The 25,530-nt window shown below is 38.2% G+C and overlaps 1 protein-coding gene and 1 long non-coding RNA gene across 2 annotated transcripts in view; one reads left to right on the forward strand and one right to left on the reverse strand.

Annotated features, from left to right (window-relative positions):
- LOC148594048 (uncharacterized) overlaps positions 1-25,530 on the forward strand; it is a 200,581-nt gene that overhangs the window by 75,018 nt on the left and 100,033 nt on the right. The gene's annotated exons all lie outside the window — the stretch shown is intronic.
- On the reverse strand, positions 1,900-19,037 carry LOC148594049 (uncharacterized). Its single transcript, XM_088528179.1, has 2 exons — positions 18,324-19,037; positions 1,900-2,013 (listed from the first exon to the last, which is right to left on the reverse strand). Exons 1-2 carry the CDS (start codon positions 19,035-19,037, stop codon positions 1,900-1,902), a joined length of 828 nt encoding a protein of 275 aa, XP_088384305.1.

A 25,530-nucleotide genomic window follows, 5' to 3' on the forward strand; every position in this document is an offset into this window, starting at 1 on the left:
GGTAAACTCCCTTCTCTGACTCCACCAGCTGCAGATCATCAGAAAATTCTTTCCTGACAAAGGAACTAAGGAACTTTCAATAAATATACAATCCATTTTTGCCCCCTATAAAATGCATAAACTGGTAAAAGAAAATAGTTCAGTCTGCAAAATCTTAGCCTCTTTTGTTAAAATATGACATCTCCATGTTTTCTTCTGGGCATGTCCACTTCAATAGCTACCCCTCAACCTTTATCCTCTGTGTCATGGAAGTTGCAGGCTTTTGAATCCCTTCTGTCTAGTCTGAATATTTTGACTTTAAAGTCAAAACAGCAAAGGATCAGCAAAATAAAAGTTATGACACGTTTTGCTAGGTATGAAAACATCTGTTTATATTCAGTACTACTATTTTAATACACATGAAACTGTAACAGAGGCATTCTATGTTTGGGGCCACTATAGGAATATTATGCATGTACATAGGCAGATCTTCCTGGAGGGCACAGCTTGCAAAAATACCTCCAATAATTGCCTTACACGTCCATGGTGGGAACATTATTTGTATGTATTGTCTCTCAGAAAGACTCACATGCTCAGATCTGCCGGAAGCTAAAGTCATCATCCATGGCAGACTACTCCCCAAGTGTGCAAAATATCTGTTCAATTTTCACTGCTTGAAAAGCAGGTGCCTCTCAAGCAGATACCTGGTACATCTGTTTAGAGGCAGATGAATCAAGAATCCAGTGCCCTTTGGGCAAGTAGCTCTTCTGACCTGCTCAAAAAGAAGGTCACTGTCAAGGGTGCCTCCAGGGCATGTTCTGTTCACTCAGTTTGCATGGCAGGTTTGTATTAAAATGAGCTACTAGGCCTGTAACTGGACTCAGGGCTAGAGAGCAGAAAAATATTCAGGCAAGGAGTCAAGTCAGTCTCTCTTAAAGGTCAGTTAGGCCCTGTGAAAACAAGGACTTCATTGCCAAACTACAGTTTTCTATTTCATTTTGCTCTCTCATTTGTCTGCTCTTTAGCTTGTTTGTTGCCCCTGTTCCACAAAGCCTTCTCCACAGTAAGTCACCACAAAAACATATACAAAGTAAAATAGATAGATAAAATAGATGTAGCTCTTTGGTAGGAGTTATGATTTTCTGCAGTCTAACCTCCCTCTTTCTTTATGAATCGTGCAGAATAGATCCAAATCCAAGCACCATGCTGGAAAAATTAAGAGTAACTTGTTTTGTGCTGAGCAGTTTCTGCCACAAGGTCACCAGCAGATGAAAAGAGCACAGTAAAACTCAGAATATTTCTCTTTCCTCCACACGGCTAACTGAATGGCTAAGGACAAGAGAGTGATGGAAGACAACTTAAATTGCCTCTGTGGCACTGTAGGAGTCCGCTTTAGCAAGGAATTTTCGGCTGCTCATGTCTTAAGCCTATCTTTTCTCACTGGAGTCCCAAAAGTAGAATATAGGCAATCTTTTCCTGTGATTTTCTTTTCAAAACAATGTGAGCCATTTCTTTAAAATGGAAATTGTGAAATTAAAAAGGTAATTTTCACATAACAACAAAGAAAAGCAGATTTTAGAGTTATTGATTTTGGGTATGATTTCAAAATTGTTTTTATTTCCAAAATTGAATTTACTTGTGTAGACAAAAGAAAATATTTCAGAACTATTTCTAGTAAGGGTTTAAGTTGCCCTAATCTGAAAATTTGTGTTGTGTGGTTCATAAACACTGAAGCAAGGGAGAAAAAGAGAATGGCAAACTTTGCATGCTGATCAAGGACAGGAAATCCATCTCTTTTGCAGCTCTCATTTTTGCTCTTTGCAGGCTTCTTCCATGGGTTACCATAGCTACAGCTCAACAGAAGAAGTTGCTGGAGAGGCAGGTAAGCAATATGTTCTTCAGACTGCCTTCGCTGTGTGTTCACTGCTGCTCCTTTAGGCCTTGGCTGACCCGGAATGATGGGGGCTGTGCTCCCAGCACTGATGCCAGCTTCCCTGACCAGCAGGCCAAAACTGGTCGTGTCCTAGGCAGCTTCTGCATGACAGGTCTCAATATAACACATCAGAACATGATATAATTTGAAAAACTAGTGCTTCATGAGTAAGACACTATTGCAAGCTGGTGGTATACATAGTAGACCTACATACGCAGGGCGGTCGCTATCGGAGCATGTCTGAATTCTTCAGTCATTGGTCTTTGTTCACTGTTTCTCCTGAAGGTTTCAGTCATTCTTCTTCCAAAAATTTACCCAGATATACATGCATTCTTCACTTCTGATGGCTCATAAATTTACAAAGGTTTACAAAGAACAGCAAGTCAAAATTCTCATGGCTTCCTGGCAAGAAACTGTTATGATATCATTTTCTGAGCGGATATGATTTGAATTGATTCCTGGCCATACATAGTTTTCCTTGTTTGGTTATTTTATCACTTAGACTTTTAATTTAAAAAGTATAACCTTTCCATATATGAAAATGTATTTATTTTCTTCTTTATCCAGCCCCAGAAACTAGTAAACAGAAGATATTACATGGTTGATATGAAACATATCCATCCAGTTGCTCAGCAGGGAATTTCCTGGATCAAAAATTCATTTAAATAGAGTCTTGATACAGTTTTATTCAGACATTTTTTGATAGATCACATTCTCATATGTCAAAAGCAGTTTTTAATTTTAAGAGCAGAACACTACACATGCTACTTTTTGACCTCAGCTGTGAAAACTTTGTATATAATTCTCCTACATGCTTGTATTCTGCATGACTGGATTAATGAATACAAGAATAATAGGCCTCCAAGGTGATTTACATGCATTGATTAAATGTCAGCATTGAAATGTAGTGAGTTCAATTACTACAGATGCTGGGAACAAAGACCAGGAGATTGTAACATTGGTTAAACAAGTTACTTATCAATTCTTTTTAGCATATAATTAAATTTTCTTGTTTCACCAAAAGAATACTCAACTAAAACATTTAGGAAGTTGCTCATAAAGTTATTATTTAATTTTGCAGATGCAAGACATACTATTAATTCTTTTACTGTATGTTGTTGTGCACAGTACTACAGAGGTAGGGAAGACTTTCACATTTGCTATGTAAGAAAAAAAATAAAAATGGTCAAGAGATAAGTGATCAGAGAAAACAAAATAAAGACCTAGTACCAGTGTAGCTTGAAAAAGCAACAGTAAAAGTGGATTAGAGTTCTACCTCTCCAAAATACTTGAAAAATGTGATCATGACAGATGATAGGCAAATTGTTAAACTCATGCTCAAGGAAGAAGCCATGTTTAAATCATTATCAGTATACAGTATACAGTAAATAGCCATTTTATCCCCCATGACAAACCCCCTCAATAGTGAAGTCTCCCAGAAGATAACATAACTCAGAATTACCTTCACAAGTGAAAAATCAACCAGTGATCCAAAATGTCAAAACTACTGCATGCATCAATACCTCCATATGTCTGGGTTTCATACCCGACTTATGCACAAGGTGTCAGCTGTCGTCTTAGCCACATGAGAAGTGGCAAGTACATGTTATGTAATCTCACATATTGTACACAGCCCCTTCATATAGCAGTGATAGTAATTAACAATTGAGAGACATTACTATGTCCATCAGAATCCCTTAGGTGAATTCATAATGAATATAGAAGGTGGTTCATCTCAGGTATCTATGAAACAGCAGAGAACCAGGTGGTCAAAATCTAACTTAGGTTATAAGCAGGAAAAAGAGAATATTTGCTATGAAAAGATTGTTTAATTCAACCATGATTTAAGACAGAGACAGTATATATACACATTTTTAAAATGTAATGTACACAGCAACATTAAAAATAAAATCTCAGCTCTTCAACAACTTATCATGTAAATGTATATACTTATAACTTCATATTGTAACAATACTTCAGCACTTATATGTAAAGTCTGAAAAACATTCTCAGTATACTTATTACACTATTTCTTCTTAACACAGTTTGGAAATCCTTCTGCCTCCTGGTTTTTTTTTTTTTTTTTTCCAAACTCTTGATTTTTCTGAAAGATTTCCCTGCTATTTACTGTGGTGATGAATGCCAATAACAGCACTAGCCCAAGTGGTCATGGCTCATGTAATTCTGAGTTTTTACCTCTTTCTGGGTCAGGACGGGGTCATGATGTCTCCTTATGAGAGAATTGTGGATGGAGAATTAAGAGTACAAAAAACTATTGACAGGGGTTATTACATTTCTCCTCAGTTTCCCCAGAATTGATTTGGGGGTGACAGAGAAAAGACAGATAGCTTATAAAGACATCAAATAGTTAATTTCCAGCTGATCAAAAAAGAAAGAGGCTCCCGGAGGCTTATGTTGGATCTTGATATTTATTGAACTTTAAGCTACAACCAACAGGCTGGTTAATAACAATTCATGCAGCTGTCAATCTTTTTGACCAATGTCATCAATATTTCATGCTGCCAAATAACAACAATTAAGAAGCAGGACTGCAAGAAGCACTCGGGGCAAAAGTGTTTCTAACACCATAATGAAATCGACAGTGTAGGACAGACATTTCCAATGGGCATTCGGAGAAAGATTTTTCTGTGATTTTGTTTTCAAAACAATGTGAGCTACTGTTCTTTATTACACATGTAGTGTATTGGTGAAATGGGTAAATTTCATAATCTCAACCTGCAAAACTCAAATAAATATGCCTTTTGGAACATATGTAAATTAAGATATGAATAGCTATTGTACCTGTAGTGTTTATACTCAGCATTAACTGGGATATCTGCCCTGCAACCCAAATAAATAAAGTAACAAACTCTATTGCTTTCCAAAAACTTCAATCAAATGTCAGAATTTTACTTTAAGCAGACCATATCAGCAGTTCTGCTTCCAAACATAATCATAACCATAAAAAACTTTGCAATGTTGACTAGAAATGGCTAAAAGTATAAGTAAGTAAACAAATAAAAAGGAAGCTATGCCCTTCCCATTACCTTCCATAAGCAAAATTTTATGGCAAGATTTTAAATATTTTATAATCCAGATAGAAATAAAAATGTTATTTTAGAAATAAAACACTTATTTCAGTGTTTTAAAGAAAATTAATAGTACTTACATGTCTATGTATTCTAACTCAGCAGGCATCACACCAATTTTGCAGTAAAGTGATACAAGGCCAGGAATAAATTTAAACTGTATCAATTTACATGTCTGATCAAGCTCATTTTTCATACCTTTTAATGTCTTTTCTATCCAACACACATTTCTCTATTTGTCTTGAGCTATATCTTGAACTTAGAGAAGTGGCCAGATAAGATTGAACTATTATCCATAATAACTGTTTGGTACTTGTTGCTTTTTCAAACTGCTCAAGAACAGATTTTTAGCTCAGATGCTTTTTATTTGATGTCATCAAAGAGAAACAAATGTAAAGACTCCAAAATAATGACAAAATCCAAACTAGCACAGATAAGACTCACTAATCTTTGCCTGCAAACAGCTTTGCAACTTCACTCTACTTACTAATGTTGCATGTTACGCAGACTAGTACAGTATTCTGCAATAGTTTTCTTAAATAACCCAAGTCCTCCTGATCTTTAGGCCTACTAATATAAATAGAAGTTTTTAAATTCAAAAATGAACTTTTTATCAAACAGGAGAATATACTTGCATGACTAAAAAAAAAAAGGAGAATGATGCTTAAGAATTCAAAAAGTACATGCTAAAACCTAAATGTAATGAATGCTAAGTGTAATGAAAATCAACTGAAAGCTCTTACATGCTTGGTTGACCTTTTATCTTTGAATTGAAAAAGTGAAAAGATGTACATCACACTACTTCAAATGTTTAAATCTTTAAATCAATTGTAAAATAGGTTAAAGTTGTATGTTACTTTCGAAGAAAAAAAACCAAAAACCTAAAGAAACATAGTGGGCCTCAAATGGGACAAAATGTGCATTTAAGACACAGGAAATAGATATGTGTCCCACCATCTGGATCACTGAGGATCAGGGAAGCCAAGTGAACTAAAAAACTCACTTCTTCCATCAGCTGCACATGGGTGAAACATGCTCTTTAGATCACTCACACTAAGTTCCTAGGGATCTCTGAGAGAAGAAAATGGGCAGAAAGTGAGAAATTAGGAGAAATGAACAATCAAAGGTTTCTTTCCAGCATAAAGCTGGAACATGACAGGGATGCGCTCCCAGTCCTTGGGCCTGGGATATGTTCCTCAGTCTAACGGTACCAACACAGCTGGATGCTTATCTATACAGAAAGAAAAAAGATTGCCCACAAAAGTAAGGCTTAAGCTAGCTAGTTTAAAGTAGTGGGTCATCAGGAGAAGTATTATTTCCCATGGGACAATTCTTTATTACTACTTCTCTTGCAGCTAGACCACCATCATTCCATTAAACCTTTTGATATATCTGCCTTCTCCATGGCTACTAATCCACTAATCTCCTTTGCTCCTCCCATATATCTACCTCACTGTTTTAACTGCTCAGTCCTTACTCTCTTATTAAAACTCTGGTAGTTTTAGTGATAGAACAGTACATTTCTTTCACATTTTTCACTTCTCTCCACATCCAGAATATGGAATTCTGAAATATTTGATATATTGTAAGTGATGGTAAAAATTCTATCAGAGAGGCCCCTACAGGAACTTCTCTGCTCTTGATTTTATTGATTGTGACTAGATATAATTCCCTGTGAATATGATACGGAACAGAATGATAGGGGACAGAACTTGCATAGAAACAGTTAAAAGTGAAATTAGGATTTAGATTCTCTACCTTAAAGTTTGTGCCATTGAGATGGCTTGTAGGGACCTCTTCTGAAGAACATAATGGACGGGCTGGATTAGAAAGACTGAAGCAAAAATAAGAACTATATTTAGCAATTCTTACTTTCTGATCTCTGTTTCAAAAATTTGCATAAAAACAGTTACTAGTTATGACAGTGTAGCTCCTCACTGTCCAAAATATTTAACATGTTTCAAATTTCAAACTACAAAAAAGGGATGTTACTAATTAATTCTTAGCTCTCTTGACATAACTGTATCTAGATAATGGAAAACTTCATCAACTGTATTACACATCAAGTTAATAACTATCAGCCAATTTAATCTCTTAGGAAAGTAAAACATAAACAAATATTAGATGTCTCAGAGTGAACCTCAGTAGAGAATTCCTACGTTCAGGTTAAAGTGAACTACAATAATCTAATGTGATTGGAGACTGATATGTTCTGAGTTTATTACACTGGGCATCATAGCCTTTATTTGACAAGCAAATGGAGAAAGAACATGGAGATGTGGTACACTAGACATGCAAGTAACATTTTCTCACAAATAACTGTGAACATTTTAAGTGTGCTGTTACCTCTTTGGCTACTGATGCAACAAGAACTGCCAACATTTTAGGATATCTTTGATATCTTTTGAATTTCCCAACATCAAGAAAAAGCACAATTTCATGGCATATTAAACCAAGCTATTGGTGCAGTAGGTGAGCAGATTGTATGATTTCCTCTTTGCATCTAGAATCTAAAATCTAAAAACCAGTACTTCATAGAAAAGGTTTCCTACTTAATGTTCTATTATTAGTCATGGGGCAGAAGAGGGTTTCTATATGCATGTAGAATGTGTTAGAGGGTTAAAGGCAATTTGTCTGCCCACACAGACTTGCAATTCCATAGAAATTACTTCTTATCTTCCTACTGTGGAAGAGCCAGAGAAAGGCAAAGGGAACCCCAACAAATCAATTTTCTGATATAGAAAAATGGAATGAGTTCAGTTCCTGCAGAGAATATATTTCAAACGTATGCTTTTGCTATACTCGCATCAGGTTTGAAAACCCTTCATTAAGAAATATGCTGGGTCTAAAAAAATGTATGTTTTGAAAACTACTGGTGTATAATTATAAAAATGAACTGTGAGTTTCCATTTTGCTGCATTTTCACACCATGATCTCCTGGTGTTTTATGAAAGCAATCTGATGAGAAGTATTTCTTAATATCATATATAAAGTAAAGTTTGTTTTTGACCAACTCAAATGTATAAAATAAACCAATATCAAATCTGTAAAAGCTAAGATGATTTCTGCAAGAAATAAAAAACAAAGAAACAAAAAAGATAGTTTGGGACTCCCTCAGTTTGGGATATCCTGTATGGGATATTTTATGGACATATAAAATTACTTTTTTTTTTGTCCAAATATCTCTCTCTTTCTGATTGATAGACAATCCTGTTCTCCTAGCAATGATTAGAAAACACACACACGTTACTGAGATTTTCAAGGACTCAACCACTTATAACCACTTTCGGTCACTGAAATTCTAATATCTACAGTAGGAGCTTAATTATATCAAAATGACCTAAACTCATTCTTTTCAAGTATAAATATATATATATTCAATTTTGTGGTGGAATGACTAGGAATTATTTAACTAACCATTCCTAGTTCTCTGCATTTCCCACACACGTCAGGCCCTGTTTAGGCAGCATTGAAAACGGGAGCAAAGAATTAGTTCTTATAATTAAAAATAATGACACACACTGCTTCAAGAGTATGTAATATGCAAAATAATAGCCCCAGGTTACAAGAACAAAGAAGATTGTCAGCCTGTACAGAATACTATACAGAACCATGTAATGTAATGTCTCTAATTAAGAGAACAACTGAAGGTACAAGATCAAGTGCTGAAGAGCCTTTTGTCTCTTCCCACTCTCCAAGATTAAGAGGTGGGTCAGCTTTCAGCCAGAAACTCCCGTGTGCTTCTCTGCTAGGGTCAGGCAGTTAAGAAGGATCCTGATCTCCATGAAATATGCGCTGAATGTCTTATCAACATGACTGGGATTTTACTTGTGCTTTATGAGTTGGCCTGTGGATCTGTGTAATGCAGTTGAGAATAAGAAATTCTCATTCTGCTCAAAGTTTTTAACTTACCTTGGGCAAGGCCATGTGTGAGACTATCAGGGGAAAACATCAGTCAGGAAAAAAAAAAAAAAAGGAATACTTTATTGCTTCAGGAAACTTTCAGTCCCATTTTGTAAGCAATATTTTAAAAAGCTACAAAAAAGGGGGGTGGGATGGGAGTGGTTAAAAATCTATCAAGTATTAGGAAATTTGAAAGCAAATTTTGAATTAAATGTTTATTCTGAATACAATAAGAAACTATACAGTTTGCAAGCTTACTTTGGATTTTCAGCCATCCCTTTTGACTTAACATGGTTTAAGCCATGATTCATGCAATTTTCTGGAGTTAAGATGATTTTGTATCTAGTTAATGTGTTCTTTTATGCAGAGTCAATGATACTTTTGTCAAGAAGGTGAGTAAGTATAGCCATAGCACTCAGCTTCCCTAGTTACTTCAAGCAATTAGCTCTAACAAAATTAAAAAGCAGCCTTATCTGCTCTTCCCTGGCAGGAATCGTATTCCATGCATTAGATTATTTTGTCTTCTTGGAGAATACTGGCAGCACATAGACATAAATGGGTTTGCTATATTTTTTCAGCAGGCATGGCACAACCAGCTCCTGGTTTCTCTGAGACCTGAGCAGCATGGCATAATGATGCAGTGGAAAGAAGTGGTGAGATGATGTTCTTCATTGGGAAAGTTGCAGATGTTGTCTAAGCCACAGCTTTGGCAAGGAACTTCCTTTGCATGTTTAAGTTGCAATTTCAAAAGATGGATAAGAAACTGGAGATGGATGTGTGTAAAGTTCTGAAAAACTCTGGAAATATGATTAGGACCTCAGTTCATCTATAAAGCTGTGTAAGACATGTAAGAAATTGTATGCCTTTAAATACATTTGGCTTCAGGACTGGCTTTCATGGAGCGGATGAGTGGTTTTCTCAGAGAAAAGCCCTGTTAAGATGAATAAAGGATTCTTATAACACAGCAATAATGTATTCTCTGGTGATCAGGATGTTACCTGCATGGACAGAAAGCAACCCCTTTATTTATTTATTTATTTATTTGGCTTAATGAGAACTTCAGATATTGGAAGCAGAAGATGCTGCTATTTTGACAAAATGATTGAATGATACTGATGTAATTCCTACCTTCAGTTCCTCAGGCCTGCCCTGGGCACAACTGACTTTCAGGTAATAGATTCAGATAACAGGATTCTTCAGTATTTATGTTACCAGATTTTCCATGCACCTTCACAATCTGTGTTCTTTACACTGTTTTCCTCCACCTCTCTGTCTCAGCTGCAGACTGAACCCAGACATCTTGTTAGAGCTAAAGTACAGTCTGAAACCTTGATAATATGTGGAAATATTTTTATAGTAGTTATTTCTTACTCAGTTGATATAAGCAATATCTTCCTCTGTCCGTGTACCTAATAACTGTAAAGCAAAACAGTTCTTTTCCTAGAAAGGACATTATTATAATAAACCAATTCTTACTAATTTATCTTTTTACAAAGGCATCTTTTCTGTATGACCCTTTGACTGCTGAATATTACAGTTAAGTTGGTACATGCTGTTAAAAATATTGCTCTATTTTGCCTTTAGCAATCATGCAGCAAAATATTGCTCAGCATGAAAACGAAATGATAAAGATAAGGCAGTTAATAATTGGAAGATATGCTACTGTATCTCTTGTTATTAAAATGAGAAACACAAGAGGATTTGGAATACATATCCTTAATTATTTTTGTCTGTCTGATGAGGAAATAAAGAACAAACGTCAAAAATAAACCAGAATCTTTTTTTATTATTATTTTATGAGATTTAAATCATTTATTTTCCATGGGGACTACTCCCCACATTTAGGGTCTGTAACTCCAATCAATTTTATGAAGCACTTTTACCAATAATTTAGACCTGATTAACATATGTGACTGCAAATATTGAGAGTTTTATTGCTATTACTCTTGGATTATTCTTATGTCCCTACAAAAAATTCTAGATAGATAAACTTCATGACTCATATCTTCACTTAACATCAGCAGTTCTAATGTCCCATAAGTCACAGCTTCTATCCCTATTGGATTTCAAGAAAGTGGTGAAGAAAGTACAAATAAAACCAAAACAAAATCCTTAGGAAATAAACAGTTCGACTATAAGATGAAAAAACAATTGCAACTGCTTATTTGTCACAGGTAGCCTAGTTTTGCAGTCCAGATAGAATTAACCAATTTATTAAGAGCTTAAGAATAAAATTGAAGATTCTTCTGGGTCCCCACATCTAGTTATCAAATATGATTATATCATCAAATGCTTATCATGTTGCTTAATAGGAAATAGGAGGTTTGCCTCCTGAATTCATATTGAAAAACTGTTCCAGAATTTGCTCCTCTAATGCTTAGATACTTTTTTTAATTATCTCAGAAGAAAAAAAAATGGATATAAAGTATCTCTAAAGTATTTAGGCACGGAGCTAAAGAACTTTTACAGATATTGCTTGAAGGAATAAAAATAAAGCTTTGTATAACTCTCTGTGTTGTAATTTGATATGGTGCTGGGTTTTACCAAAACAGTGTACACATTTGATTAGAAACCTTCTTTGGATGCCAAATGGTATGTGAAAGAAAAAGAGCCCAGTAATTCAAGAGAATAAAATGGTTGAAAATATTTGGATATAATGTACTGGAATATGCTATTTTGTCAAAATTAAAATTTCTGGTAGGAACATACTGATTTTAATTACAATTTAATTTAATGTAAAATATATAGGGTTTCAACAAGGACATATTTGTGAATATTTTCCTTCAAGCAAGTTTTCTTTTAAAATTGTATTTTACATTAACCTACAATATAATCCAAATACAGTTTAAAATAACATCTTTTGAGTGACTGATAGGATCCTAAATTAGCCATAGTTTTGACATGGAACAGCCCTCCCCCTTTTTTTATGAAGTGGCTACACTAATGACACCAATATGTTCCCAAACCCAACTTTTACTGGACTACTCACTGAAATACAAAATATCAATGTTTTAAATAGATCTTCAGATCTTCAGTGCCAGTGCAGGAAACAAAACTGCCCTCTGCCTCATTGTGTCCTTAGCAAGTAGATTCTTTTTGCCAGTTCAGTGATGTTTGTTGTTCAGACTTCAGATAATGTCCTTGACACCCTAAAGATATTTTCCATCACCTCTGAGACCATGTCATGATGCTGCTCAGCTATAAATCCCATCTTCTTCAGAGATCTATCCTTTGGCAGTGCTGGCCTTCACCTGTGTGGACTCCAGAGGCCACACACACATGCTTAAATCTTTCTTAAAGAGTGTTAAACCTCCCACTCTTATGTTTAATTGCATATCATTTAATGTAAAATATATAGGGTTTCATACATCTCTTTTCTTGGGCCAGAGACTTTTTGTCAAATTTTGCTCACCAATCATGATTTCTTTTGTTACTAAATCACTGTCATTGTTAAAAATGGTTAAGCTCCCCTCAGTTTGTCTAAATTTTCAGGTACACATGAAATTCATGGTCTAGAGCTCCTCTGACAGTTGAAGTGACTTTGAGATCTCTGCCCTTTGGGCTGCCATAGGCAACTTTGAAAGTATTGAGTACTGTTATGCCTTGGCTTCATGTTCTGTAAGCATCCAAACTTCAAGACTCATAAATCTTCAAGAAACAGAAACATCGGAGACATTTTCCAACATGGAAAAATCCTGCATTTATTAAACAACAACAACAACAAACACCATTAATTTCTTCATCTTACAGACAAATAAACCTCTTTCTCTGAAAGCTCTGCCAAAGGGTAATAGGACACTGCAACTTTATATGCCATAAGTATAATTTCAGCACCAATAATTCTCCCTGTCATCTATTATCTCCTAGCAGAGGCATCAGCAGCAGGAACTTGCTTAATTATGTTATCAAATTTTAGTAGCTAATTTCTTTAGCTTATAACATAGGGTATATAACAATATATTTCTTTTATTGGTAGTGAAAGAAAAACCTGTAGTGGTTGTCAAATGCTTTCAGCAAACACCTTTTAATTTACTCAAAACTGATTTAGCATCTTGGATTAAAGCATAATTCAAGGTTTGACGGCTATTTCTCCACAAGAAACTAGTTATGAATAAATCAAGAGTATTAAATACATATATAAACATATATATATATTTATACATACACTACTGGAAGGTCATTTGTCTACCGCTTTGTCCTAAGGCAGGATTCATGTTAATGCCAACAGTTGTTTGTCCAATCCAATCTTAAAAGACTCTCTATAGCGAGATTCTAAAATCTGCCTAGATAATCTATTCCAGGGCTTGACTTTTCCTGTCATCAAAAAACTTTCTCTAAGATACAACTTCAGAAACATATAACCTTCTCACCTTGTTCTGTCCATTGCGAATATAAAATACAGATTATTACCATTCTTCTTACAGAATTTTAAAGTATTTAAAGCTGGTTAAAACTCCTCTCATCACTCTTTCCTCAATTTTTTCAAAATTTTCATCAAGATGACTTTGATAAGTATGTGGATAGATCTTGATATTGTTTCATAGTCCAATGTAAGGTATGAATGAAAAATTGAAAGAAATGAAAAAATGAAGAAAGAAACAAAGAAAAAGCAAAACAAAGAAAAGAAAGAAAATGAAAAATGCTTTTAACAAGGTAATGAGGAATTCATTCCGTCAGATCCTTTATAATGGCTAGGGGTTTGGAAATAATATATGATATACTGAGTAATTACTTTTCCTCTTTTTCCACTTTTTTTTTCTAAATTTATTGTCACTATTTTCAATCTAAGCACAAATTTTCGAGGGTAAAATTATTGTTTCAGTTTCCAGAACTGGCTTTTTCCTTTTCTTTTTCTTTTTCTTTTTCTTTTTCTTTTCCTTTTCCTTTTCCTTTTTCTTTTTCCTTCTCCTTTTCCTTTTTCTCTTTTTTTTTGAGAGTGTGGGATTTGCTCATTTGCTTTTAGCACAAGGAATTATTTTCATTAGCTTTAGTGCACTGGAATTACATTCCAAAGGTGCAAAGGGTCTATATTGCAAGTAATCTAGCAAAATATCATCCTTTTCTTAGAAATCACAGAAAGTGAATCTGGAATGGAGTGGAAAAAAAAGTTCATTCATTCATACTCCCTGCTAAATTAGGGATCAGCTTTTTCTATGTCTCTCCTGATAGACATTCCCATATATTTTTAAAAGCTCCCATGTTAGCATTTCCACAGCCTCCCTGAGCAGGCTGCTCCCATGTGCAATCTTGGAAGTTTGTATTGATGCCTAACCTAAATTTCTTTTGCTGCAGTTTAAGCCAGTTTAATTATGTTGAGCTGATACTCTCGTCATTCCTATTAGATGGGACATCCTGCAGATTTGGGTTAGGAGCAAGTTAAAGAAAGTTCTGTCTTTTGTTGCTTGAATAGAAATAAAGCATTTTACTGCACACTAACAAAAAGAAAAAGGAAAAGAAAAAGAAAAGAAAAAGGAAAAGGAAAAGAAAAAGAAAAAGAAAAAGAAAAAGAAAAAGAAAAAGAAAAAGAAAAAGAAAAAGAAAAAGAAAAAGGACTTCTTTACATGAATTCTGATAATTTGTAGTGCATTTTTCTCTCCTCCCATTTAAAGCCAGGAAAAAAATACATTTTCTTTATATGAGCAGATTAATTATTTTCCCATTCAACATTTTACAACCCAGATGAAATCTTTCCAAAGAACAAAAATGGACTCAGTATAATAAATATAATAATAACATGTGTGTTTTTAAAACTAATTCTTAGTAATTATAGTGACTATGGATTTGTGACTATAGCTCAGCATTTCTCCATGTCTTTTGCACGTGCATAAACCCCTGCTTTCTGCAGCAGGCAACTTCTCTTTGGGTCTTTCTGGAACAAATGTACCCACCCCTATTTAGGTAGGAGGGAACTTTTAACAAATTACAGAACTTATTGGATCCTTAACTACTCATTCAAGCAGCTGATCAGTCTGTTGTTAAAGTCACCCATATACCCTCTATCTGGGGCAGAGCACAGCTCCAAGCAATACTTTTACTCTATTGAGTGAACAAGAGGGTGGAAAAAGGAAAAGAATAGGTAGATTCTCAAGTCCAAAATACCCTCTAAGGATGTGTATTTACAAAATAAGCTTGTGCAGATCAGACTTCACTTTTGGCCCACAAGTAAAATGACTAGAACTAGAGGGGAAATCTGAGCCGTTTCTATAGCTTTGCTGTAAGGAGAAAACATCATTTTTCTCATGAAGGGGTAACTTCTTCCTCCAGGAGGACAACAGATTTGAAAAGGATTGAGTCTCTGTGTTGAAAATGTTGCAGTTTGAAAGCCGCAGTGGTAGTGGTGGTGGGGGGGGGAAGGAGATATCAAAAAAAGTATCGGATTCACAAACAGTCTGTGGACTGTAGGTCCGATCGCCTTCCTAGGAGCGAATTGAGTTCCCAAATAGTGTGATCCACTATAAGCTCGACCCTGGCAGTATCGGATTCACGAACAGTCTGTGGACTGTAGGTCCGATCGCCTTCCTAGGAGCGAATCGAGTTCCCAAATAGTGTGATCCATTATAAGCTCGACCCTGGCAGTATCGGATTCACGAACAGTCCGTGGACCGTAGGTCCGATCGCCTTCCTAGGAGCGAATCGAGTTCCCAAATAGCGTGATCCACTATAAGCTCGACCCTGGCAGTATCGGATTCACGAACAGTCCGTGGACCGTAGGTCCGATCGCCTTCCTAAGAGCGAATCGAGTTCCCAAATAGTGTCACCAACTATAAGCTCGACTCTGGCAGTATCGGATTCACGAACAGTCTGTCAACTGTAGGTCCGATCGCTTCCCCCCAAACAAGTAGTCGAGTTCACAAACAGTATGATTTATTCAAATGCAACATTTACAAAGCAGGTTTCGGATGTCAGTACAGGAAATTCTCTACTAGAGCGTGGGGTTTTTTAGCTAGTTCTGATGTACAAATGTGCAATCATCACTCACCCCAGAAGATGGGAGAGGGCTCTCAGTCTCGAGTCTCCTCAGGCAGCGTCCCAGCGCGAGGGGAGGGAAGGGGGATCAGCCTGTCGACTGACCCAGGAGTTACGATGGTTTCTTCCCCTCCAACTTTTCATCCTTAGTTCACCTTTTTATACTTTTCTTTACATTCAGGTGGAGCTTGAGTGACTAGAGTCATACTTAATATTGTTATTGATTGGTGAAAAAGTTTCTCGCTTTCATTTAAAGGTACAGTCAACCGAAAATCTAGAGCGCATGCTCAGTGAGGGGTGGTCGTACCTCGGAGGCGGGTAACTTTTGGGATGGAGGTACGGTTTTCACGTTATAATGAGCAAAGTTCAAGCAAAGTTCATCATTTGCCACCTTTGCTGGCTCAGCACCGGACTTGTTATCGTATATCTCTCATTAGACAGCCACTGTGCAGCTTATCAGCAGCCCAGCACAGGGAGTGCAACAGAGTTTGGCCGCGGAGCCTTCACCCCGCTCCATCCTCCGTTACTCCCTTTTGCAGCTGCGAGGAGGGCAGATTACGTTGCCCAGGGAACCGTGGAGGAGCAGAGTCCGTGCATACCAACCATCCTGGAAGTGGCAACTGTGTAGCACCCCAAGCAGGCCTCTGTAATGCCAGAGCTGTGTTAGGCCCTAGTTTTCCTCTCAGTTCCTGCTTTCAAACAATTCTTCCACAAACACTCCTTCCACACTATCCACCCCGTGACTATAGTCACTCAAGCTTCACATGAAGTTGTTTAGGTGTTAATATTACATGCCCTAAACATGATGCAGTTAAGCGAGTGATTGCACATTGGTACATTAGATGTGGGAAGTTACAGGAAAGGCAGTGAGTCTAGTTCTACAAGAATACATATATATACAGAAAATATTGCAGTTACAATAGTAAGTAATGCTTATAACAAACTTTGTATCCACCCCGTGACTCCAGTTACCATTGTATATTGAAATTTAGTCTCAAATTAGAGTCTTAGTACTTGGGACATCAATAGGGTCATCCACCTGTAAAGGGGTATAAGCGGTGAACTGAATCATCTTTATGTTAATAGCTTTCATTATAGTAGATTTTACACAGGATATTGCTATACTTAGGATAATTATCATCACAATGAACATCACCACATATTCTATCAAACTTTGGATCCAACCAGTGACACCAAATCCAAACCAACTAAACACCTTCGCCAGCCAGGTAGTGTTCATTGATTCCCGGAGTTCATGGGTGTCTTTCGCCACCTGTCGTATCTTCTCTAATTGGATATCCAGGTCCTGTGTAACATTAGGGATATAAATGCAGCAGTCGGTACTGGAGAGGTTTAGGTAGCCACAAAGTCCATTTTGGCGTAACAGCATCAAGTCCAGTGCCATCCGGTTCTGAAGAGTCATTTTTGATGTGGCTTGTAGTTGTTGATTGAGCAACTGTATACTAGTATCGGTGGCATTAGCTAATTTTTCTACTTGATAGGCTAGCTTACTTAACCATAATCGCGTTTGCACAGTAGCACGACCAAATCCAAAAAATCCTTCCATTCCCCAGGCTATGCGGGTGGCTGCTCCTGGGTCCTGCCACCCTTCTACATGTCCTGACAGTTCTATTTTTGCCCGTTTTGCTCGAGCCATCCAGTGGGGTCGGAGGGGAGTCCTCCTCCACATGGGGCACAATGTTGGAAGGCCCAAGGTACACTGGAGTTCAGGTAATCCAGCCCATAAGGAGGTATACATATTGCCATCACTGCAGGCCCAGATCAAACCAGCCGGAGCGTCACCAGAAGCTATACGGCAATCATTACGAGGCACAAAGTCTTCACTTACTGATTTATATTTTATGCTGTGATTATGGCACAGACAGCCTATTTTTAGGGAAATGTAAACTGGCCAATAGTGTCTGACCCAATCGTGTTGTTCCCAATTGGAGCAATTTATCACATTTTGGCAATACCACAACGCTGACTTGTTTGATACTGAGCCAAAGGAAAATCCTGGGCCAAATGGTGTAAAACCCCTGAAGTCACGGAATTCTCCAAACCAAGAGCAATCTAATTTATGTTTATGTTGAGGGGGAGTTCTTGTCTTGTCTGCTTGGAGGAGGAGATTCAGTTGCTCTGCGTTCCAGGATTTCAACCAATTTTCTGATGCAGCTAGTGGATTGCCCCTGCAGCATAGCGCGGGGCACTCCTAAAGCTAATGCTTGTCGCCATAAATCGTTACGCAGAGGGCTGTTAATTTGATTTACTGATGCCGGCAGACCCTGAAAGGGTTCCAGTTCATGTTTTGGGTATGGTCGACCCTCCAATTTTCTCGTGTGAAATACCTTCCTACCTCTCCCTGATTGTTCTGATAGAGGCTCAAGGTCTGACCATGCCATCTCTCGTCCATAACTCACCATGTCATGTAACAGCTCTGCCCAAGTAGGAACGTGTGCTGGGGGGGCGTGAAGGTTCTGATCATTATGCTGTTGGGCCCGAATGACCCTTTCCTTTAAATTTTGCATATATATCTTTGCTGTGTCAGGCAGACCCTTAATAAGGGGCCTTAGGTGAACTGGGTCTACCGGAGCCATTAACGGAACATCAAAGCGTCCTCGGTCATACATTGCCTGAATACAAGCAGCTTTCTGCATCGCCTCTGATAAGTCAGACAGTCCCCTAACTTTGATTATTAGTGGCTCGCCTCTTTCTCTGGGGTCTATTCCCCCTGCCCAGTAAGCAACTCGAGCAGTAATAGATCGATTATCATCTGGGAACCCCTCATCTAGAAACACTCCTGGTCCCCAGAAGCCTAAAGATTCTTCTCTGTCTAACAATATTCTGTCGCCACCTGAAAGGGAAACTCTCCACAAGTATTCAGTTTCGGTTTCCCCAGGCTTTCTTGAAAATTTAGTCTGCAGTTCTCCTAATTCTGAACCTGAATAAGGAGTAGTCCGAACTGTGGTGCGGGGATTCCGACCTCGGGGACCTTCAGATGTTTCGGTCTTTATCAGCGGCCGAACAGCCACTAATTCTGAGGATTCTTCTTGTATCTCTTTATCTGGCTCTCCCCATATGTCCCCATCCCAGTCCTCAGGCTCAGTGTTAGTAATTAACTTTCTGATTTGCCGCATATTAGGGGGTCGGGGTGCCTGCATCAGCATTGTTTCAATTCGCTGCTCCAGTAACTGGGTACGTCTCTTTTCCTTCTCTAATTCATACTGCAAATGTTGAATTTCTGAATTCTTACCTTGATAATCTAATTTCAATTTCTCAAATATTTTATAGTCCTTCTGCGCCTGAATTAAGCAACCGCCCAGAATAGCACAAATAACACCCTTGCCTTTGCCGTCCTTAAACTTAGCATGGCATTCCTCCATTCTTTGCAAAACCTTTTCAGGATCTGACCAATTATCTCTGGCCCAATCTTCCCCACCTTCTGAGGGACCACATTTCTGTCTCCGTAGGAATTCCTTTATCGACATCCTGCCGACTACGCCAATTTTGTGTTGAAAATGTTGCAGTTTGAAAGCCGCAGTGGTAGTGGTGGTGGGGGGGGGAAGGAGATATCAAAAAAAGTATCGGATTCACAAACAGTCTGTGGACTGTAGGTCCGATCGCCTTCCTAGGAGCGAATTGAGTTCCCAAATAGTGTGATCCACTATAAGCTCGACCCTGGCAGTATCGGATTCACGAACAGTCTGTGGACTGTAGGTCCGATCGCCTTCCTAGGAGCGAATCGAGTTCCCAAATAGTGTGATCCATTATAAGCTCGACCCTGGCAGTATCGGATTCACGAACAGTCCGTGGACCGTAGGTCCGATCGCCTTCCTAGGAGCGAATCGAGTTCCCAAATAGCGTGATCCACTATAAGCTCGACCCTGGCAGTATCGGATTCACGAACAGTCCGTGGACCGTAGGTCCGATCGCCTTCCTAAGAGCGAATCGAGTTCCCAAATAGTGTCACCAACTATAAGCTCGACTCTGGCAGTATCGGATTCACGAACAGTCTGTCAACTGTAGGTCCGATCGCTTCCCCCCAAACAAGTAGTCGAGTTCACAAACAGTATGATTTATTCAAATGCAACATTTACAAAGCAGGTTTCGGATGTCAGTACAGGAAATTCTCTACTAGAGCGTGGGGTTTTTTAGCTAGCTCTGATGTACAAATGTGCAATCATCACTCACCCCAGAAGATGGGAGAGGGCTCTCAGTCTCGAGTCTCCTCAGGCAGCGTCCCAGCGCGAGGGGAGGGAAGGGGGATCAGCCTGTCGACTGACCCAGGAGTTACGATGGTTTCTTCCCCTCCAACTTTTCATCCTTAGTTCACCTTTTTATACTTTTCTTTACATTCAGGTGGAGCTTGAGTGACTAGAGTCATACTTAATATTGTTATTGATTGGTGAAAAAGTTTCTCGCTTTCATTTAAAGGTACAGTCAACCGAAAATCTAGAGCGCATGCTCAGTGAGGGGTGGTCGTACCTCGGAGGCGGGTAACTTTTGGGATGGAGGTACGGTTTTCACGTTATAATGAGCAAAGTTCAAGCAAAGTTCATCATTTGCCACCTTTGCTGGCTCAGCACCGGACTTGTTATCGTATATCTCTCATTAGACAGCCACTGTGCAGCTTATCAGCAGCCCAGCACAGGGAGTGCAACAGAGTTTGGCCGCGGAGCCTTCACCCCGCTCCATCCTCCGTTACTCCCTTTTGCAGCTGCGAGGAGGGCAGATTACGTTGCCCAGGGAACCGTGGAGGAGCAGAGTCCGTGCATACCAACCATCCTGGAAGTGGCAACTGTGTAGCACCCCAAGCAGGCCTCTGTAATGCCAGAGCTGTGTTAGGCCCTAGTTTTCCTCTCAGTTCCTGCTTTCAAACAATTCTTCCACAAACACTCCTTCCACAGTCTCCGACAGGAGTTTTGCAGATCTCAGTTTTTGAGATCTGGGGGTTTACAGCTGCCCCATGAGCAGACCCCCATGTGAATGGAGTGTGCAGAGTGGCTCTGCAAGGGAATCTCCTCAGGAACAGAGAGAAGGGAACCCCACAGCTATTCCTTAGCTGCAATAAAAGCTTGCGCTTTTCCTGTATTTGTTACTACCAATAAATGGTACAAACAAAAATGAAAAAAAAAAAAAAAAGAAAACCCAACCATAGCACAATAACTCCACACAGTACTACCTAAGTGAGAAGCATAACTTTGCCTTCATCTGTTACTATATGCTGTCCTTACATTTTTTGTCTTTTCTTTTGTTGTGGGAGCAAGAGACTCTTTCTTCTCAGGATTCCTCAGACTATTTCTGAGAGTCTCCTCAGACTCCTTCTCCTTAGGAGTCTGATTTCACACCTTTGGTTTTCTGAAGTAACACTAGCTCTAGTCCTTTAGAAATGAGATTTCCTTGACACTCATTAAATGAAATTAATGGGTTTAATAGGTTTAATAGCAAAACAATTCATTCAATATATTAAGAAATATATCAGATGGAAACAATATCAATTTTGTAAATCTTCTTCAAACTCAGTGCTGCACTTAACACCAAGCATGCTATTCAGAGTCAGTCTCTGCAGTACTGATGTCAAAGTTATTTATCAGTTAAAAACTCATCACGCTTCATGGGCCACAATAATATTTTTTTCCACAGCAGTTCTGCAGGGAGCTCTTTGAAGGGGCATATGTAAGGGCTAGGTGTGTAAACAAAGTTTTTTGTAATTTACTTATCCTGAAGTTTCCAGTTTTATTACATGTGGAAAACAGTATGTTCATCTAAATTATACTCCTAACAGGGAGCAGCAGCAGGGAATGATGTGAGCACTGCAGAGTGCCACACTTGGGGCCAGACTAAGCTGGTCCCAAGAGGAAAGGGCAGCTTTGTTTACATCAAGGGAATTTCTACTGACATTTTATGGTGGCCCGGCTTTGTGAACAGTCAGTGAGCCTCCAGAAGTCACCTGCCAGAGCTGAACATTATAGTCTCTGCTGAGATGTGGATACCACCAAGATAGACTGTGAGAGTTCATCACAGCCTACTTCACAGCAATGAGTTAGCTCAAATCAACCCAGTGGACAGTTCCACCTAAAGAGGTTGAGTCTGCATTCTGAGAGCATGGCACGCTCTGGAGGTCAGCAAGGATGGTTAGCTACCTTCTTAAATTACTGCAATTACATCCACCACGGGAACCTGCCTGTACTTTTCCTGTTCATCTTGCAGCACCAGAAGAGAGTGGCCAGAGTAAACCAGGCAGTCTGCTCCCCACTCCTCCCCTCCCGGAAGTCTTTTTTACAGTACTATTTTCGTTATTCTACTGTGTATTTTTTATTTGTACAGTGCCTAAAGTATTAATATTATTCTTTAGAATTTTAAAGTTCCAAAAATAATTCTGTGAAAGCTTAACCTCCTCCTCTTTTCCAAATATAACATATGGTTTATTAATTATCTGTTGCCCTGAGATATACTTTCAGACTAAGAACAAATAGCACTTATGTTTTTGAAACATCATGCACTGCATTATAAACTTGTGAATGTTTTACTGTGTTTGAATCATTTAGGATGGCTCACTTTTATTTTCAAATATTTTACATACACTTTCAGTAACTGCTATGCACTGCAGATGACTTTTATTTTGGATAAGAAAAGTTTGATGATAATGGGCTGTCTAAGTCTGCTGCTCTGCTATGATACCACACCAAGTATTTTGGTTTTACAAATCAGTATTTACCTTCTGTTATATTTGCATATATACCTTTTGTGGTAAATGCTAATTGGAAATGTCAGAGTTCTCTCTCAATTTAATTAGCATAATTGCATGCAGAAAAGAGCGGAAATCTCTTTTAATTTAAATAACATTTATTAAGACTACCCAGAATATCATTGTTGATGGAGTTTCCTAGGAAACCTTAAGCATATCGACTGTCAACTTACAGAATTGTTTGACATCTAAAAATTCCTGTGAAGATGCAGCACTGGAGAAACAATATCATTCAGTGTTCCTTGATGGATTCTGTTTTTCCCTCTTCTACACAAAATGGACTGGGGAATCTATGCTGCAGAATTTTCTTCTTTTATTGTTTTATGTTCCTGCCTGTCTTCTGTTGGCTTGTTTGGGAATCAGATATACTTTGGTGGGAAATACAGTCCGCTTTACTCCCTCTACATATGTAGAGAAAGCAAACAAGCTCTTTTCATGCTGAGAGCAGAGGGTATGCTAGGTTGAGGAGTGTCTGGATAGATTTTTAGTTCTATCAGGGAAATCTGTCAGTGGAGTTTGCTCCCATCAAAAAAGTAGGATCTAAAGAAAGAAGTTGGTACTGGCATTTCTGTGTGTGAGTCAAGTGGAAAAATGTGCAAGAGTGCTTTGCAGCAATGACATGAGAGGTAGGCTGAGAAATTTAGATACAGACAGATGTATGAGACAGCCCCTTTACTCAATGTCATGCATTCTATAGCCTCCCTAAATGTCCCACTTTATTTTCAGTAAATCATTTCTGTCCTGACACATTTTCTCACACATGGTGTTAAGAAAGAAATTCACAGGAACGTACAACTGGAAAGGATTATTCAAGGAACCAAGGCAAGTCCATGGAACCTCATTTCCCATTTGGTATCTACCTATAGAACTATAGACCGACAATAAAATACCTAAAGTCACAGATGAACTATCAGAAGGTTTCTGTAATACTTCCGAAATCTGCATGTGCAGTTTCAAAGCATGATCAAAGACCCTGAAAATAACTGTGCTAAAACTTCCATAATTCTCTGAAGGAAAATTTTTAACAATTTCCTTCATAAAAATATATATAATCTCTGTTGATTCCAGAGAAAATAAAATATGTACATATATAAGAGCAATTTATGAATGAGTGGCTACACAGGCATAGGAAAGTGTGCTATACAAGTCATTTCCAGACCCTCCTGGTGTGGTGGTTGTCAAGGCCACATTGCCATTTTATGCAACCCACTGAAACAAACTTTATGGCCCTATGAAAAAATCAAGAAAACAGAAGGAGTGATACAGAAGTTTTCTGAACATTCAGTCTTGATTAAGCTCCTGGACTCTTTCAATATCAGCAAGTTCACTATCTATAGAGAAAAACAACTATAGAAAAATATGGATGAAAAGGATGTATCTGGTTTGAGGGAGGCGATCTGAATGTGCCAGGACTCTGCCCTATGTAAGGAACAGCTAGGCTTAGTTGACCTTGAGACAGAGGTGCTTTTCAAGGCTTTTAATGGGCATAAACCAATAGGAAAAAGCATAAATAAAGATGAGAACCTTCAGTAAAACCCCTGTCATTTCTGATGATTTAGATTCAAGAGTGATATTGTTTCTGTTAAGGGAATGGTAAAAAGCTGGACGTCAGCAGCCAGCGGAGAAAGACTGATCATGGACATATTGCATCCAAGCATAAAGAAAATGTTAGGAAGGGCTGCTTTCACCTCAGCTTCCTCAATTTGTGAACAGCACTACTCCAACACTCGCATCCTCTCAGGCTGACGCTTTTCAGTCATACAGTGTTTTTAAAGTGCTTCCAAAACGTTTATCCTATTGGTGTGTAAGCACTTCTACCAGCCTTCGCACTACTCTGGCAGCTGTGATCAGCCTGTGCTCCTAAGCCGGAACTCCGTTCTGTCCTTTACATGGAAGAAAGCTCTTTGCATATCATTTTCACTTATAGTCATTAAAACTCCAAATAATTCATCCTTCCAGCAAGGCCCTGAATATGCTGGAAGTCTGAAGAGCATTAGTTGCCTCTTCATTCTCCTAAAGCATTCAGAAATTTAATAAAATTTCTCCTAAAGCATTCATAAATGTAATAAAAATAGGAAGGAAGTGGTGATGTTTTACATTATCTGTTCAGGATCTTGTTTTATCTCTAAATGGCTTGAGAATCCTTAACAGGGCATGGTTGGCTTGTTAGATGATAATACATCTTTCTGCATTATGAAACTCAAGTTGCTCAAAGTACCTGTAATCCAGGATTTGGCAGCTGTCATTTACATCAGGGGCAATAGAGAAGAGCAGGAAATTGGATGCTTTTATTGTGAGCTTACGAATGAAAAGAAGGGAAGAATTAAACCCTGTTGATGTAGATATTACTGCCAGACGCTTGATCTATGAGTGTGAATGAAAGTCTTCATGAGGCAGACAAGAAAATACGTAAAGATCTATATCTAGAGAACCTCTAAGCATTATTAAATTCCATTCATAAGGACTTTCTCAGTCTGGCTGGATTTGATATTTCATTGATTTCCATGTCTTGGGAATGATTTTCACACTTTTCATTTCCATGAGGTACATCTTTGAGGGAAAAAAAAAAAAATAACGTGCAACCTCATATCAAAATCCATTTTACCCTTATTCTCTGTTGTCTTTAGCCCACTGCTAGGGAAGCCAAGTCCAGGCCAAATATCTTGGTTCATCCATCCATTTTATTAACACTGCTGGCCTAGCGTCTCACAGAAGGTATCTCTAGGCATCAAGGCATATGCCTTTCTGACTGTAGGTCTCTCTGAAGAAGGCCTATTGATAACTGTATTGAGTCCACAGGACTTTTTCACTTTAAATGCTTCTCATGGATGAGTCCAGGCTTCTATAACCTTGTCTGTACCTATTTGTGATGAGGAATCAGGGTGCAGTCTGCCTGCACCTCTGTATCTTTG

Source organism: Tinamus guttatus, unplaced genomic scaffold, assembly GCF_059628265.1.
Source record: "Tinamus guttatus ecotype Peru unplaced genomic scaffold, ASM5962826v1 Tinamus_guttatus_pri_ptg000306l, whole genome shotgun sequence".
Classification (NCBI taxonomy): Eukaryota; Metazoa; Chordata; class Aves; order Tinamiformes; family Tinamidae; genus Tinamus; species Tinamus guttatus.